Source organism: Podarcis pityusensis (genome assembly GCF_964106645.2).
Source record: "Podarcis pityusensis genome assembly, chromosome: 6".
NCBI lineage: Eukaryota > Metazoa > Chordata > Lepidosauria > Squamata > Lacertidae > Podarcis > Podarcis pityusensis.
The window spans coordinates 75,934,631-75,952,930 of NC_138030.1; the positions used below are offsets into that span (position 1 = coordinate 75,934,631).

Consider the following 18,300-nt stretch of genomic DNA (forward strand, 5'->3'; position numbering starts at 1 on the left):
TAGGACGCACCTAGTTTTTTTGGGGGGGGGGGAATAAAGAAAATAAAAATATTTTCCCCCCAGGTGCGGGGCTGGGGTGGGGGAAGCCCAAGCTTCCCCAGCCCCCAGAACAGGCTGCTATCCGCAAGCCGTGGGAGAGCTGCACGAAGTCGCGCAGCTCTCCCACGGCTAGCGTAGAGCTGCGCAAAGCCCGAAGCCTGGGGCATGCTGAGCTCAGCGCGCCCCAAGCTTCTGGGTGCCGGCAAGCTCTCCGCTAGCCGTGGGAGAGCTGTGTGACTTCGCGCAGCTCTCCCACGGCTAGCGGAGGGCTGCGCGAAGCCCAAAGCTTGGGGTGTGCGACTTCACTCAGCTCTCCCACGGCTAGTGGATAGCTTCCTGAAGCCTGGAGAGCGAGAGGGGTCAGTGCGCACCGACCCCCCCTCGCTCTCCAGGCTTCAGCGAAAGCCTGCATTCGCCCCATAGGACGCACACACATTTCCCCTTCATTTTTGGAGGGGAGAAAGTGCGTCCTATAGGGCGAAAAATACGGTATATGATTTTTCTTTTAGGAAGGCCCAAGCCCACTGGCCATGTAAGCGTAACTTTTAACAAAACAGAAATGAACTAGAGTTGGAGTACATACATATGGAAAACATTTGGCAGTTCAGACATTAGTTGACTGAGAGGGGGAAATGTGAAATGTCTGAAATGAAAAGCATTGTGCTTTGATATGACATGAAAGTTATCTCTATGGGGTTTGATCTATACCGGCTCAGTCATCAACACACATCAGTCTCCAGTTGATGCTGCAGTCATCAGAGTCTTGCAGTTCGCTGATCTCTCACAAGCCACCTTCGCTTTTGTGTTTTTCAGGCGGGCACACTACAGAAATCTTGAGGTTACTTAGTAGCCTGTCCCAGACATATTCTCCTAGACATTATGTTTTGGCTGATTCAGACAAAATGAGTGAAGAAAAAATCCGTTCTTTTGAACAACAAAGAGCTGAAACCGCCTCCAATTCCTTGGTAAGTTATGGCATCTTTATTGATAACTGTTTGTTTATATTTCACGTGCCGAAATGGTGACTTAAATCGCTTATCAGCATGATTTTCATTGGGCTCCATATCTGTAGCTCCGAGCACTTTGCTTCTCAATTTATCCTGCTGAATTGCCTCTTTATGCTTTTATCTTTATTGAATCTTACCTTTTACTCACAAACCCAAAAGTTAGCCAAGGGTGAATGTGGCTTTCACTCAGGCCAAAAAAGATTAGCCACCCCTGCTTTTAAGATAAGCCCTCGCTGAAACCAGCAAGGCATTTCCAAATAAGCATGTATAGAATTGGGGATTATAATCAATTACTGTTTGTTCTCATTAATAATAATAATAATTCTGTACACAAGGGAGAAATGTGCACACAGTCAGAGGTTTCTTTTTAAAATGTCTGCTTGAAAAGACAAGTTGCTTTTCATTTTTCAGTTTCTACGTTTCCCAGAAAAAAGGGCTTGCCTATCTTCAGGATGAGGCAGAAAGTTTAAAGTTTCCATTGACAGTTTAGGAGCTGCCTGAAAATGCATGAGGGATCATTGGTCATCAATGGACTGCAGGTTTAAGAACCAGTGGTAAAAGTGATCTAAACGTATGAGCTCTGTTACCCTGTACCTGAGAAGGATTTCATATCAATAAGGGTCTTCTGTCCATTGAGTAGAGTGAAAAATGTGGCACATCTGCCAATGCCATTTGCACAAGCACATCTGCCTGCAGTTCCACTACAATGCAGCTGCAGCACCAGACAAGGCCATCCTTTGTGCTGGCATAGCTGCTGGTAGCCGCATCCTAAACCCTTGGTGTGCTTGCCTAACAAGCCCTAGTAGGCTCGGGATGTTTGTTGTTGTTTAGTCGTATCCGACTCTTCGTGACCCATGGACCAGAGCACGCCAGTCACTACTGTCTTCCACTGCCTCCCGCAGTATGGTCAAACTCATGCTGGTAGCTTCGAGAACACTGTCCAACCATCTCGTCCTCTGTCGTCCCCGTCTCCTTGTGCCCTCCATCTTTCCCAACATCAGGGTCTTTTCCAGGGAATCTTCTCTTCTCATGAGGTGGCCAAAGTATTGGAGCCTCAGCTTCAGGATCTGTCCTTCCAGTGAGCACTCAGGGCTGATTTCTTTAAGAATGGAGAGGTTTGATCTTCTTGCAGTCCATGGGACTCTCAAGAGTCTCCTCCAGCACCATAATTCAAAAGCATCAATTCTTCGGCGACCAGCCTTCTTTATGGTCCAGCTCTCACTTCCATACATCACTACTGGGAAAACCATAGCTTTAACTATACGGACCTTTGTTAGCAAGGCGATGTCTCTGCTTTTTAAGATGCTCGGGATGTTACATGCCCTTTCCTAGCTCTGTATGTGACTTCAGCACATGTATGAAACATGGTCAAGCTTTTCCTCACTATAGCTTAGCCAGCAACTCTGTTATAATCAGTTCAGCATGGGAAATAGCCAATTCCCAGCACATCTTGCACAATGAAGACAAACTGCGGGCGGGGGAGGGTCAGGGAAAACAACACAAAGAAATATTTCTCTTTAATCTCTTGCTACATGCAATTATTAACAAAAGTACCAGAAAGAAAGGTGGCATCTGATAGGATCTTTTATAAATGCATGTCAACATACATCTGTTTCCTTTTAAGTATCTTAACAAGTTCTGTGTAACCCAAACTCAGGAAAACGAAAACTTTGTTTCAGTTGGACCTGCTTCTGAAGCTTTTAAATTTTGTTATTGTTAACATGCTTCTATGCCGTGTTTTGTTTTGTTTTGGGTTGAGGTTTCAGGATTGGGCTTATCTCCACTAAAGTGTCTTTTACTTTGTAACATTTATTACAATATGAGATTGCTTTTTTTGCAGGGGGGGTGTTGTCGTCTGATCTAGTACCTATCAAGTTCTAAGGGTTACAACTCCGCTGAGAACTCAAGTCGTTGAACCACATCACTGTTCTGTCTCAGATCTCTGAGGCGGAATTTTTGTTCCTACTCGGAGGGCATACATTTCTTTCTTTCTTTCTTTCTTTCTTTCTTTCTTTCTTTCTTTCTTTCTTTCTTTCCTTCTTTTTCATTTGAGTGCTTGTACTCTCCTCCGTGAAACTGGAAGAAGGAATTTAGCCCCCATCCCTGTAGAACAAGCAATATTATCAGGGGAAAAGATGAAATGGAATAAAAAGTAGATTTCAAAATGTTGTTCATCTGAATTTATATAAGGTCTGCCACTTGATTAAAGAAATCATAATGGTTATACATATCTGCCCTGGTAGCTCAGTTGGTAGAGCAGAAGACTCTCGATCTCAGGGCCGTGGGATTAAGTTCCACATTGGGCAAAAGATTCTTGCATTGCAGGGGGTTGGGCTAGATGACCCTTGTGGTCCCTTCTGTGAGGTTTATGGTGCACTTCTGTGCACATCTACACTGAAGTTAAGTCCCATTGAGTTCAGTGGGTTTTGTTCCCAAGGAAGCAGGTACAGGACTGCACCACCAACCACTTAAGGATGCAATCCTATTACACTCATGTGGGAGTAAGTCTCATTGAACTCAATAGGACTTTCATCTGAGTAGACATATATAGGCTTGCCCTGTAAGACTGCAACCCTACACACGTGTGGTGTAGTGGTTAAGAGCAGTGGACTCGTAATCTGGTGAACGGATTCGCCTCTCTGCTCCTCCACATACAGCTGCTGGGTGACCTTGGGCCAGTCACACTTCTCTGAAGTCTCTTAGCCTCACTCACCTCACAGAGTGTTTGTTGTGGGGGAGGAAGGGAAAGGAGGTTGTTAGCCGCTTTGAAATTCCTTAGGGTAGTGATAATGTAGGATATCAAATCCAAACTCCTCCTCCTCCTCCTCTTCTTCTTCTTCTTCTTCTTCATCATCTTATTATTATTATTAAGAATGAACTCCACGGAATACAGTGGGTCTTCCTCAGTTTAGTGTATTCAGTTTGATTTACACATTGCTTCACACAACCAAAAAGAAGTTCCAAAGCGATTTGCAAAAACAGGAACATACAAAATAGAAGCGTCCATAACCACTTAGCCTAACATGAGAATGAGCACCATAAAACAAACATACAAACAAACAAACAAACAAACAGCCAGACCATTAGTTCTGTCCATAGCCTGGGAGAATAGAAACATTCAGCCTGGTGCTGAAAAGCTGACAAAGTCTACTTAGAGGTTTTTTTAAGATTAAGCTGCATAAAAATTCAGTTCAAATAAAGTTATTTATTTAAGTCGGCACCAGGAGAGGTTCTCTGAGGAATCCAAGAATACAGGAAGGCATTGGAGCATAGGCAAGCCTTGTTGCTTGAACAAGGCTTAAGTGGAACAAGATGCCTACCTATACCCTTTCCAGGGGAATCCTGTAGTCAGCAGGAGTGGCAGGATCCCCAAGGCATGGATGAGGAATGGCAGGGTCCCCAAGGCTGAGAAGCTGCCTCCTGGAGAGGTTCACAACGAGGGGGAGCTACACACAAATGCAGCCATTGCTGACACAAAGCTATAGAGCTGGTAATTTGTTGAGGGCAGGGAGTGGATCCTTGCATGTGGTCTGCTGCTTCTCTTAAGGAACTGTTGTGTGCAACAGATTAAAAAATTATATTTAAAAAAATGTAAACATGAGCTAAAATAAACCCACTGGGGTAAATCGCACCACCACATCTCACCCACATAAAACAGGTTGGGATGGCCTCCTTATGGCTGTGGGCTTCACAGCATTTTTCTCACCAACGTCACTAAAAATTCCTGCTCGTGTTTTCTGTTTGGACAAGACATTCCAAAGATGAAGGATTCAACATTCTTAGCACATGCAAGATGAAAACAACAAAACAGCTTCGGGTGCGAATGAGCACTAGCAGCCAAGGCATCTTCCATTTTTTGATGACTTAAAAAAAAAAAAGGCAGTTTCTTTGAAGATGGAACCTACCTGTGAGGTAGCTTAGGCCACGAGGCAGTGACCGGCCCAAGGTCACCCTGAGAGCTTCATGGCCAAGTGGGGATTGAACCCTGGCCTCCCAGGTCCTAGTCCAGCACCCTAACCAGTGTGCCACACTACCTTCTGCCAGATCAACTGGTGTGACAGCTGCAGCCATTCCTGGATCAAAATACCTTAGCTATAGTAGTCTAGGCATTAGTAACCCCCTGATTGGATTACGGCAGTGCGCTCTATGTAGGACTCCCCTTAAGGTTGGTCCGGGAAGCTACAGGTAGTGCAGAATGCTACAGCCTGGCTGTTGGAGGAGACGCCCTATCAACAGCACATAAATCCTGTGCTGAAATAGTTGCCCTGGGTGCCAGTATGCTACAAGACTTAATTCTAAAGTTTTGCTATTCGCATGTCAAGCCCTGAATGACTTGGGACCTTTGGGAACGCCTGCTTGTTACAGTCCTGCTTGGTCACTTTGAAGCTCAAGAGAGATACCCCTAAGTAGTGCCATATGCTTCCAGGGTTGGTCTTACGTCCGCTAAGACCACAGCCTTTAGTGTGGCAGGACCTGCCCTTTGCAGGCTTCCTCTGGTGAACATCAGGCCAGCACCTACAGTATTGGCATTTAACAGGCAGCTGAAATCTCACCTGTTTGTCCAGGCTTTCCTTGACGGGGTCACACAGCTACATTCCTGTATTAATTTAATCTATCCATTTGCGATGTATTTTTTTATGGATGCAGTTTTGTTATTACTTTTTTCTGTGCCCTATGTTTTTCTTCATTTGGTATAGAAATTTTTAAGCCTGGACAAACTGGTTAATCTTAGCTGTGGTTAGCTGAAGCAAGCCAGCTCAGACCATAGTTTAGGCTGGCTTTTTTCAACCAACCGTAGAAAAGAGTAACTACAGGTTAGAGTCTGATAGACACACTAAGTGAAAGCAAAAGCTTCTAAAGTCTTCCTTGTTGGGTGTAAGGAGGAGTGTGCAAGCATGAGGGTTCCTGAGGCTCATTTCTGCAACACTAAATTATGGTTAGCATTATGTCTGAGCTGCAACTTCCGTTGCTGTTTCACCTTAGTAATCATTGTGAAGTCAAGCATAGCTTGGGGATTAGTTTTGTACTAACTTTGCCAAAAAGGTGTATGAACCAGTGTCCTAACTTATGACACAAAGTGATGTGGAAATTGGGAGGATGCTTTGCAAGGTAAGATTAGAGCAGAACACTTTTAATAAGAAGCTCAGAAGATTTCAGTTCAACAGCATCTGTTGCTAGCAATTCATCTTACTGTCCACTAGGTGGAGCAATAAGCCAATTGTTGTTGTGCTGCCTAAGCTGCACATTTTGAGCACTGTTTGAAAAGTAAGGAGAGAGACATTTGCTTGCATTTTCCAAGTGATTTTATGCATCTGTGCTGCCATGTCCGGGTCTTGCACTCATATTCATCATGTGTTTAAAAGCATGTGCCGGATGCTGCTTGCAGGGGAGGGGCGAAAATCCTGTGAAAGGTCAGGGCATCTTTTGCAAATGGAGAACTCGCTCCTTTGGAACAGGGAAATAGGTTGCAATCTAGAGGCCACAGCCACAAGCCCAACCCATGAGCCCCATCTCTGGTATCTGTTCCTTTTTTTGTGAATGGGAGGTGTGCAGCAAGCAAAGATACCAGCCGCCTTATGGAACTATGTGCAAACGGTCACGAGTCATCTGGTGTAAATCTGTCCATTTATTCCCTTGTTTTCCAAGTTCACCCTCCACCGCATTCCCAGAAGCCGGGAGGTCCGTCAGTTGTGGAGCTCCTCTGTGGTGACGACTCTGCGTTCCATGTTTTACTCTCTCCCTTTGACCTTCAGACTCAAGCCGGATTTGGTATGTAAAACAACTGTTGCAGGCAAATAATGAAGAAATGCCTTGTCTGTTCCAAAAGGAAATAACTATTCAGAGATAACAAACCTCTAAATATGCATACAAATTTAGGACTGGTTCCTGCAGGGTTTACTTCCCTCGATTGAGTCCTCCAACCTTTAAGCAGCTCTCTTGTGCAATGCAGCATTTTCAGGCTAGTTTGAATGTGGCAGTGGGTACTCATAAAACAGGGTGTTATCAGTCTGTCTAGCTGATTTATATCAAAGGTGGCAGAAGTTAGATCAGGATCTAGTGGAAGACACTGCAGTGATTTGTGGCCAGATAACAAGGATTTCCGGTTCCAAATTGTTTTAACAATAGCAACAACAAAGTGACTTTTTATTAGGCTGCTGCAATAAGAAGGCTAACCAGGAGTGAAGTTTTTGAAAGGACTGTGAACTCACCTCAGTTTTTCTACTAAAAACAAATTCCTTCGGCCCATGTGCTCAGAGGTACCCTGTTCTTTCATTCTAAATAGGTGTCTTTTGTGCCTTGCTTGGTAGGATCATGGGGTTCTAGTGAACAACAAAGTAGACTCAACATTCCTGTTTATACAGTATGAAAACTCTTATTGTCTTCTATTCATCTGTAATAAAGAGAAAGAAGTGTTTCTGATGGTACCTTGAGACTAAAAGTGAAATCCAACAATGCCCACCTGCCAGCAGAGCAGGCACCCTATTTATAATGGATTATCTCTCTTCAAGGTACCCAACAAATCTGCTCTGGGCAGCTGGGGGACCAGGCAGCGCAGATTTGGAGGGCCACAGGACCTGTAGGGGAAAGAAGATGAAGGGAAACTCCTCTCACACAAGCAGAAGTCTGCTTCCTTGGTGTTGGGATTGTTGCCCTAAATCTTTAGAAGCTTTTGGGGGGGGGGCACATGGCAAAGCTTCCTTATAGGTAAAAGGACCCCTGACCATTAGGTCCAGTCGTGACCGACTCTGGGGTTGCGGCGCTCATCTCGCTTTATTGGCCGAGGGAGCCGGCGTACATCTTCCGGGTCATGTGGCCAGCATGACTAAGCCGCTTCTGGCGAACCAGAGCAGCGCACAGAAACGCTATTTACCTTCCCGCCAGAGCGGTACCTATTTATCTACTTGCACTTTGATGTGCTTTCGAACTGCTAGGTTGGCAGGAGCAGGGACCGAGCAACGGGAGCTCACCCCGCGTTGGGGATTCGAACCGCCGACCTTCTGATCGGCAAGTCCTAGGCTCTGTGGTTTAACCCACAGCGCCACACGTGTCCCACGCTTCCTTATAGACAGTGCTAAATTGGACCTCAGATGAGGTTCGATAGTCTGCTAGGAGAAGCTTGTGCCATGTTGTAATAACAAGGTTCTAAAAAGTTAGTTTCAAGGTAACTTTTCTTTCTGTCTAACTTTTCTTTCTATCTGGCGCCACCCCCACCCCCAGAAGAGCGATGCGGGAACAGAGTGGGGCTTGTTGACTGTCCATTGCAAAGTCATAGGGGGTGGAACACTCTCCTGACTTCAAAGTGATTCTCCCGTAAAACTAGTTGCTAACCAGAGTATGAAAGAAAACAAAGGAGAGACCTTAGTGAGCCCATCCCTGTTCCCCGTTTCTTCCCCATACATTGATTTTTTGCTTTTCATTAAAGAGGAAGCAAAATGCCTTAATTCAAATGAAACAGACTGTCTTTATGCGACGAGTACATTAGGACATTGCCTTGTTACAGCGATGGCTCCGTTTAATTAGCATCAATTGTATTGAGTTTCCATCATAAGGGAAATTGTCTGGAAAATCAAACAGACCATTACATTGCTGGAGGAGATGATGTGGAAAAAGTCAAAGGAGAAAGGGTATCGGCGGGTAACTTAGCGATAGTTTAACTTCTGTATAGCTTTTTCGCTTGAAATAGCAGTGCCAAAAAATACAGAGCTGGTGCCAGAGGGCCTCATGGACTTTGCACTGAAATCTCCTCTGAGGGTGTGTGTGTGTTTAAAAAAAGGGACTCTCGTTGCAAGAGAATGGAGTTTTGCCAATGCATAGTGAAACTGAATACACTCTGTGCTCAGCCACAGCAGCATCACTCAGGTGCTTTGATTTAGAGCGACTTGTAGACTGGCTTGTGAAGTGGTGTGCATTGTGGCTAAGGGTGTGGCCGCAAGTCCCCGGTTCAAATCTCTCATCTGTGATTTTCTATAGGTGGCTGTAAGCAATCAGCTCTTTCTCTCCTCCCACTCCTGTCTTAATGCCTGTGGTATAGGGCTTGCAAGACTGTTTTGGTTAGGATTGCTGAAATAATGTATACGAGATGCTTTTGAGCACTCATCTGAACACATGCAGCTGCCTTATGCAGAGTCAAATCATCTCGTTTAGTGGTGGGGAACCTGCAGTTGTAGCTGCTGAACTACAAACCCCATTATCCCTGACCATTGGTCCTACTGAGTGATGGGAACTGGTGTTCAACAACACTCCGAGGGTCACGGGTTCACTACCACTACCACCACTGTAGTTCAGCTAGAAGGGGTACCAATAGAAAAGCACCAAAGGATGCATCGTCCACCCAAAACAAATACATATTCAAAGTGCTTCTGAAGGTCTGGAGTATGGTAGCTTTCCAGAGGTCAGCTGGCAACAAATTTCAGAGTCGTGGGGCTACCACAGAGAAGGCCCTGTGTCATATTTCACTGACTGCAGTGGTAGGCAAACCAAGAGGACCTCCATTCTTAATCATTACATGTGGGCAGGTGGATACAGGTGTAAGTTGTCCTTCAGATAACTCTGATCACCCAAGGCTTTGAAGGTGAAAACCAGCTAATGTAAATAGCTGGAGAAAAATTAATCCATTCGTCAGGGAGGCGGTGCCAACGGCTTTCTGTCGTAAAACCGACGTTAGAGATGTTAACTGCCGCCTCTTTTAAAGTGTCTTGGGAAAGAGGATCTGATAACAATTGAAAGGGAGAGCTGTGTATTGTTTGATAAGGTTCTCCCTGAACACTTTGAGGTATTGCATCTTTTTTTAAGAGCGACAGCGCACAATCCCTTTATCGTACAGCGTGGCTTAATATATTATTACACAGACATTTATCAGGCAGAGTATCTAGCTTTGAGCTTGAAAGCCGCCTCAACAACAACATATATTTAACTCTGCTTGGGTGAGACTGCGTTTACTGAGCCGCAGAGCACCACATCCTTGGCAGACTACCAGGTCCCAAAGGTTAAAAAAGTCTTCAGAGGGGGTGGAACAAAAAGTTGGCGTTCCGAGTTGACAGCATCTGTCAAAGGCATCTGCCACAGAGCTCAACTTCAAAAGTGTTAAAAATAGGAAACACCAAGAAAAGCACCAAATGAGGCCCAAATGACACGGTTGCCGTGCTGGAATCTGTGGACACACTAGGCGTTAATCAGCGTAGGCTGTCGTTGTTGCTGTCGTTCTTCTGTTTCTACTGTACTTCTAATGGGGAAGCAGTGGGATTTCGGAATGCTTTCAAAAAGTCACTTGCGCCTAGCAAGACCTGATTGTGCAGATTCTTGTGCCCTCCCAAACTCCTCTCGACGGCAAGAAGAAATCCGAGGAGCTCAAGGAATGCGAGATTAAGCAAATACAGCAAGCGCTGCCCTCAACATTACTTTGTGGGAATAAGTGGCAGTCAAGCCGCCTTGCCCGCAAGTAGGGCTTTGATGGTAACAAGCAGCGAGAGCAATTGGCTATGGCACAAGGTTGTAGGCACAGCACAGCAGGCTCTGGAAGACAGCATTCCGAGTAGATCACACGCAGAGGTTTGTTTATTACATTTAAAGCTTGTTTTTTCCTCCAAGGAGGTCAAAGTAGCACACATGCCTCTTGCATTTTTTTCCCTTCACAACAACCCTGTGAGGTAGGTTAGGCACAGAGATAGTAACCGGCCCAAGGTTATCCAGTGAGCTTCAGGGTTGAGTGGGGATCAGTCTGACATCCTCGCCACTCTACCATTCTGTTGTTTGCCTGTCCATAGCAGTTTGTTGTTGGGCCGGCAAAGCAACTGGCCAAATAAGTCTACCCAAGTTGCTAGTCCACAGGAAGATTTTTACCAACCTGCGCTCTTCCAGTATAACCACATTTAGCCATGAGGGTGTAAAAGAGAGAGGTCGTGCTACCTCAGTGCTTCATTCATTTCCTTTTTAATGGGCCCCTCCATCCAGTCACTGCTTTTGTGTATTCTCCCAGTGACAAACTTCCAATCCCTTTTCAGAGCAAGGTATTTTCCTCAGGTGTTATCCTCCCCTCTCTTTTAAAGGGTTTTCGTCACATTTTCTAACCTAGGCATCGGGTGGCATATTGGGAAAGTGAATTTATCCCCACTCAGCACACATTCAATACAACATTCGGGGTGGACAAGGAGGGGGTGGAGTTGGGCCAGAGAGAAGGGGCGGGGCCTGGGGAGGAGGTGTGGCTTAGGCCGAGTCCCAAGGGGTCAGGTAGAAATGTCTGGAGCATCATATTGTGCTCCTGGGTCTAAAGTCTTTCATCTCCATCCCTCCCCCCTAGAAAGGTTATGTGCTTAAAAGTTTTGTTCTGCAGCAATCCCATGGTAACCTCTCGTGTTTATGTTAAATTTATAAGCAAAGCGTCCTGTTATTCCCTTCCCTTCTCTCCAGTACTTCCCAACTCCATGCCTCACACAAGGAGGAGGTGGACATAAACGTCTGGGAAAACTGCACAACGGTGATATTTATATCCGGCATTTAGCACCATTTGAGTTTCATATATATTGACAAAATTACCTGGATGGGAGCCCTGAAACCTACCTAGGGTTGTAATCCCTAAATTGCAGTAGGGAGATGTAAAGGGAGTGTTAATGCCTCATGTAAGATACCTTGCTTAAGGCTGCTTGGCATAGTTGAGATCTGAAGAAGGGGGGACACTCTTCCTATGCTTAAATGTTTATAAATTCAAAGAAAAAAAGCAATATTCCAGGGCTTTTTTTATTTTTAGCCAGAACTCACCGGAACTCACTTCTGGCACCTCTAAGGTGGGTGCCATTGCCATTATAAGAGAACAAGGGAGGCGTTCATAGTGAGTTCCGGCACCTCTTTTTCTATAAAAAATAGCACTGCAAGAATCTATCCATTTAGATAAAGCCTTCTCTATGACAGGTTGTTTTTCTATATGCACAGAGTGCTTTCTCCACGAAAACAGCATTCTTGTACATGCACAAACCCTGCATCCTATTGCCTGAAGTGACAAAGCCCGGGAAAAAGCTTTGCCTCTTGATTCTACCAACTGACCTAAGGCACTCCAATGTTTTCCTTCCTGCTCTGTGTGAGAGAGTGACGAGGCAAGGATTCCATCTGGCTTCCTTAACCTTAATGGATTTCATGCTTCTTTACAGCTGGATAGGCTGGAGGCAGCTGTCTCGCTTAAGGCTGACTACAACACCATTTGGTTACCGTATCTCCCAAAGGTGCCAAGCTAGGCACCCTAAGGTGGGATTGGGTAGGGAGTACCCTCAGTCCATACATATAGCATTATGGAAATGAGCAAGCAGTGTAAGGTGCCGGATTCACAGTCTTGCTAAGTTCCACCATAGCAAACAGATACTATTGTTATAGAAACGCTCACACAGTGATGAAAGGCGATCTTTATTTCACTTAGCTAAGACTTTCCATTCTCTCCGCAGCTCTCAAAATGTCTTAAGTTCATTGCGCTTCTGTAGCATTCTAGAATGGATAATAAGGTATTGTTCCTTTGTAGCATGATTTGCATTAGGGCTTTCCCCCCACTTTTTATTAGAGGAGACAGTACAAACCTAGATTACTTTCCAATATATTATTGGTTTCTTCTATCCTGATCTCTGGAGTTTACAGAGCACATAGAAAAATGGGTTGTTCTTGTTGTTATTATTATTATTAAAAAGTGGATTTCTTCTGTTAGAGAGAATTTGCTAAGTTGCCTTGTGGGGTTTTTCCATCCATAACTTGTCTGACAAAATACTGCTCTGTGTGTGTGTGCGGGTGTGTATTGTCTCATGTGCTTTTTTAAAATTGGAGAACAAACATAAACATAAAGTAGTGCTAGGTGAATGTTGCAAAAGGATTTCTGCTTGCACAACGGAATGTTCTTTCCCTGCTGTTCCCTCCATGCACCTCCTAAATTTGTAGGGTTTTCCTCAACCCTCTGGAACAGATGTGGGGTGTGCAGGGGAGGGGGGAAAGGATACCATAAATCCATGTGCTAACACAACAAGGGCATTAGATATCACCCTTGATGTGTAAAGTCCTACTGTGGGCAGGTCAGTATTTTTCATAGAGTTGGCCACTGTGGGAACAGAATGCTGGGCTAGATGTCTTGCTCCTCTTGTGTTCTCAACCTCTGTTCCTTGAAGACCTACCTAAAGATGGGTATAGCTGGATACGGTGTCCTCAGCAGGCAAGAAGGCCAACTTGGAGCTCGTATCCATGACCCTGAAATTAAGAGCCTCGTCCTGTACTGACTGAGCTATCCCAGACAGGCCTGCCAGAAAGACAATAACGACGACACTTTGTCCGATTTGTAAAGATAGGTGCTGCCACACTGAAGACCTGATTCTGACATTGGATGGATTAGACCTCCTGAGAAGACCATACCTGCCATTCTCAAGGGCAGCCCCACATAGAGCACAATGCAGCAATCCAATCTGGAAGTTACAGCGCATGGGCAACAGCAGTCAGGCTGTCTCGGTTAAGAAACAGCTGCTGCTCTCATATCAGCCAAAGCCGGAGCACCCCCCAGACTATGAACCAGCTTTTTCAGGGAGAGTGCAACCCCGTCCAAAACAGGCAACTGATCAATTATCCAGACTTGGGAACCACTCACCCAGAGTGCCTCCGGCTTACCAGGATTCAGAGTCAGTTTGTTGGTCCTCATCCAGCCCACCAGCAAGTTCAGGCACTGCTCCAGGGCTTGCATAGCCTCTCCAATTCGGATATTACAGAGAAATAGAGTTGGTCATCCATCAGTTTGCCCCAGATCTCTTAATGACTAGGAGCTCTCCTTGGTCCTGCAACAACTGACCTTCCCTTGCCACGTCACCCCAGAGCTCTTTTGCAAGGCCAGAGCAGAACACCCAGTGTGAAAAGTTTGGTCTCTTGCCCTTCACATATAATTTCAAGGGGGAGAAATGCCTTCAAGCCGACTAGAAATATATTTGTGCCAATAATAAGAATTGCAAATTGCTAACATGAGACATTCCTATAAGCTGCAGTGGATGCATCTGTGTAATGTTCATTTTGTTAATATTGAGCATGACAGAACTTAAGCTGAGCGCACTTTTAATCCCATTGGTTTCCGTATGAGAGAGTTAAGAACGTGTTCAATTCGCCTGCTGAAATCAATTAAACTTAAACATATCTAAAGTTGGCAGGATCATAACAATTGTTCTGAAAAACAACCAAAAAGCAACAGTTTGAATTCTTTATACAGCCCATATTAATTTCAGTCAATATCAGGGCTGGCTAAGATGTGACCCTCCAGATGTTTCTGAACTATAGTCCTCATCCTCCCTGACCACTGGCCATAGTTGGAGTTGGTGGAAAGTACCATTCAATAACATCTGGAAGGCCACAGGTTAGCAACCCATGGACTAGATATACAATCCAGTGCTGCAAAGCAACCAGGTCAGAAACTTAATTGGAAAATATAATGGCCAACTAAGATCCTGGCCACTGGTCCCATCACCTCCTGGCAAATAGAAGGGGAAGAAATGGAGGCAGTGAGAGATTTCACTTTCTTGGGCTCCGTGATCACTGCAGATGGTGACAGCAGTCACAAAATTAAAAGACACCTGCTTATTGGGAGAAAAGCAATGACAAACCTAGACAGCATCTTAAAAAGTAGAGACATCACCTTGCCGACAAAGGTCCGTATAGTTAAAGCTATGGTTTTCCCAGTAGTGATGTGTGGAAGTGAGAGCTGGACCATAAAGAAGGCTGGTCGCCGAAGAATTGATGCTTTTGATTTATGGTGCTGGAGGAGACTCTTGAGAGTCCCATGGACTGCAAGAAGATCAAACCTCTCCATTCTTAAGGAAATCAGCCCTGAGTGCTCACTGGAAGGACAGATCCTGAAGCTGAGGCTCCAATACTTTGGCCACCTCATGAGAAGAGAAGACTCCCTGGAAAAGACCCTGATGTTGGGAAAGATGGAGGGCACAAGGAGAAGGGGACGACAGAAGACGAGATGGCTGGACAGTGTTCTCGAAGCTACCAGCATGAGTTTGACCAAAATACGGGAGGCGGTGGAAGACAGGAGTGCCTGGCGTGCTCTGGTCCATGGGGTCACGAAGAGTCGGACACGACTAAATGACTAAACAACAACAACAACGGCCAATGTAGGAAAATATAAACAGAATTCATCCATACCTACAAGGCAAAGCTCCTACATTAGAGGCAAAAAAAGGAAACCCCAATTCAGAGGCGGTCATGCTTAAATCCCATCCATTTCAAGGGAACTTAAAAGTTCAGCACAACTTTAGTTGTCCCGCTGATTTAAATGGGACTTGGACTAACTTGCTCTGGATTGGGACCACCATTCCCTATTATTTTTTGTGCAGCTTTAGTATTTTAGGAAGGAGGCCTGCAGCCAGGGTTGCTTTTGTTACTGTTAACGGGGAAGCTCTCCTGAAACCAGTTAACGCACCTCCAGCACTAAGGACATCAGAAATAAATGTGGCGTACAGCAGTTCTGTGTATGGTTTCAGACCATTACCTTCTAACAGCGTTGAATATGCAGTTTCAACTGGTTCTATTCAGTGCCCTCTTGAGTACCGGAGGGGGAGAGGAGAGGAAGCTGCGATACGATCTCCAGTATTTAGAAAGAACACAGTGTGGCTGATAATTACCTAAGCAATAATATCTGATAGCATGAGAGAGATCTGAGTGTTCTTTGTTTCATCAATAATGGAGGTTGCATTCCTTTGGATATCTGCTTTGGAAATATCCAAGCTGTCAGGCCTCCTTTTTGGCTACAGAAATTGGAGGTGGGGGCGGGGAGAGAGAGAGTTGAGTTTTAACTGCCTAAGCATGGCTTTAAGTGCACACATTAGTCACAGTCCTGCAATCTGCCTCCCCACCCGCAATGCACATGGAGGGCAGGATGCAGAGCAGCTGTAGATAATAGGATGGGGACCCTCTCAGCCAGCCCCTAACTCCCTGCCCTCTTAACTTGCATCCAGTCTAGGAGGTGGCCCTGTCTGTCAGTTTCCTCCACCTTAGTTGAAGGAGGAGCCTTTGCAGAATTCGGCAGGGAGGGAGATGGGGGGCTGACTCCTGCCTGTCATTGGTTCTGGCTCCACCTGCCATTCTCATCTCTGCCTTCCACCCTGTCAGTCCCAATGGACATCACCAAGCCAAAGTACATGTGGGACTCCATGATGTGATGCGCAGGGGGACCTTGACTTCAAAAAGCTGCATTGCCACATGCATGACCAAGAAGGAACAGTCTGGCTACTCACTTGCAGTATTTCTATACCACCCAGTAGCAAAGGTTCTCTAGGTGGTTTAGAAGTAAATAATAATAATAATTAAAACCATAAGATACAAAAAAATTAACATGTAAACATGAAATCTAAAACAGAATTAAACCAGTCACAGAATTAAAAAAAAACCAACAGAGAATGACATCAGTACAAAGCAATTGAAAAACACTGAAAGGTTGTTTTTTTTTACGATGGAAAGGTCTGGGGAAATGAAATGTTCTTCACCTCGTGCTGAAAAAAAAGCGCTGGAGGAGCAACCACAGACATGACCCTCCCTCTGCAGCTTATTTGCTAGGAGTTCTCAGAGGCAAAAATCCTCTGAGGAGACACTCTGGATCCCTCTTTCCATATGTGTAATGTGAATTCTGACCTCAGAGTTAAGTGACCCTTGCTGCATATTTGTCTGGATTGCAAATGGGCATTCGGATGCCCCCATTTTAAAGTTCTTAAACCCCATGAATTCCTGTATCTCTCTGGTTCCTCTCTACTACCCATGCCCTTCTCTATTGGTTCTCCTGACAATGGGGATGACATGAATGGATAAACGTAGCATTCCGAGTGTGGTCTTGCTGGTGCCAGACCAATGTTCTTTGGCCTGTGTTCAATATCTGTATTTATGCAATGGGGAAGTCCAATTATTTGCAACCTACTTCTGCTAAAAAGTTCACAGTTGGAGCATTAACACTCCGGAAGAAAAATTAACACGGGTTTCTGTTAGCACTGCATATTGTAGCTTTAGCAATGGATGTGCCTGCCCTGCCCCTTCTTTTATGTGTGTAAGCATTCATGTAAAGTTCCTAGTGGCATAGGGTTAGGGCATCGTTTTTTTTGAGCAATAGTGAAAACAAGCAATACAATCCACTTAGGAAAGGCAACACACACACACACACACACACACACACACACCCCATAGCTGTCAACTTTCCCCTTTTTTAAGGGAAATTCCCTTATTCCGAATAGGATTCCTCGCAAGAAAAGGGGAAAGTTGACAGCTATGAAACTGACACACACACACACACACACACACACACACACTATTATTTGCCTCTTCTCCTGCCCTTTAAAACATTGTTCCAGAATTTGGTACCTAGATAAGCCTTCTTTGAAGACTGAAGGATTCCAGATTGCAATTTCAGATATGTGCTTGAGGAACCTGAAGACTGTTCCTGGGAAAGTGTGTGTTTAATTGAGCTCCTTCAGTCTTTCCATCATTGTGTTTTGATTTTTGGATCTGGCATCCTCCACTTATTTATTTTCCACACCATCTTTTTTTTAAAAAAAAACAAACAAACTTTGTTTTGCAGGGCTATAACTCAGTGGTTCAGCTGATAAGGCCCTAGGTTCAATCAGTCACCAGTCAGAAAAGCCCATGTTGGGTTTGATGGACCAGTGGTCTTACTCACTATAAAGCAGCTGCTTGCGTTCATATATATGCTTGGAAAATATTTAATAGGGTCAGTTCTGGAGTTGCTTCTAATACATGTTTGGTTATATGCATTTTTCAGACAGAAGCTCCCCTTTCTGTTGGCGAATTATCATATTTTAGAATTAACTTTTTTTACAGAGCTCTTTTCATGGCTTAGGACCCTCGTACCTACAGGGCTGCCTCTCCCGGTATGCCCCACGGAGGACCTTAAGGTCCATAAATAGCAACACCCTAGTGGTCCCAGGCCCTAAGGAAGTTAGATTAGCCTCAACCAGAGCCAGGGCATTTTCAACACTGGCTCTGGCCTGGTGGAACACTCTGTCTCATGAGACCAGGGCCCTGCAGGATCTGATTTCTTTCCGCAGGGCCTGTAAGACAGAGTTGTTCCGCCTGGCCTTTGGCTTGGAGCCAGTTTGATTTCCTCCCCCTCTTTTCTTTTTCCTTTCTCCTCCTGTGATGAGGCTGCATTTTAATGTTTCAATATTTTAATGTTGTATTTTAATCTTGTTTTTAAGTTGTATTCACTCGATTTGTTTTTATTATTGCTTGTTAGCCACCCCGAGCC

At 44.9% G+C, this 18,300-nt stretch overlaps 1 protein-coding gene across 8 annotated transcripts in view; it reads left to right on the top strand.

The window, feature by feature from the left end:
- Positions 1 to 18,300, top strand: part of ALG14 (ALG14 UDP-N-acetylglucosaminyltransferase subunit) — a 133,171-nt gene that overhangs the window by 16,854 nt on the left and 98,017 nt on the right. For 7 of the 8 annotated variants that reach the window (XM_081008849.1, XM_081008846.1, XM_081008844.1 and 4 more), the window contains 2 exons: positions 853 to 1,004; positions 6,693 to 6,815. In XM_081008849.1, the coding sequence (XP_080864975.1) occupies positions 853 to 1,004; positions 6,693 to 6,815 (275 nt within the window). The remainder of the gene's footprint in view (positions 1 to 852; positions 1,005 to 6,692; positions 6,816 to 18,300) is intronic. The other variant, XM_081008850.1, reaches the window with a different exon arrangement.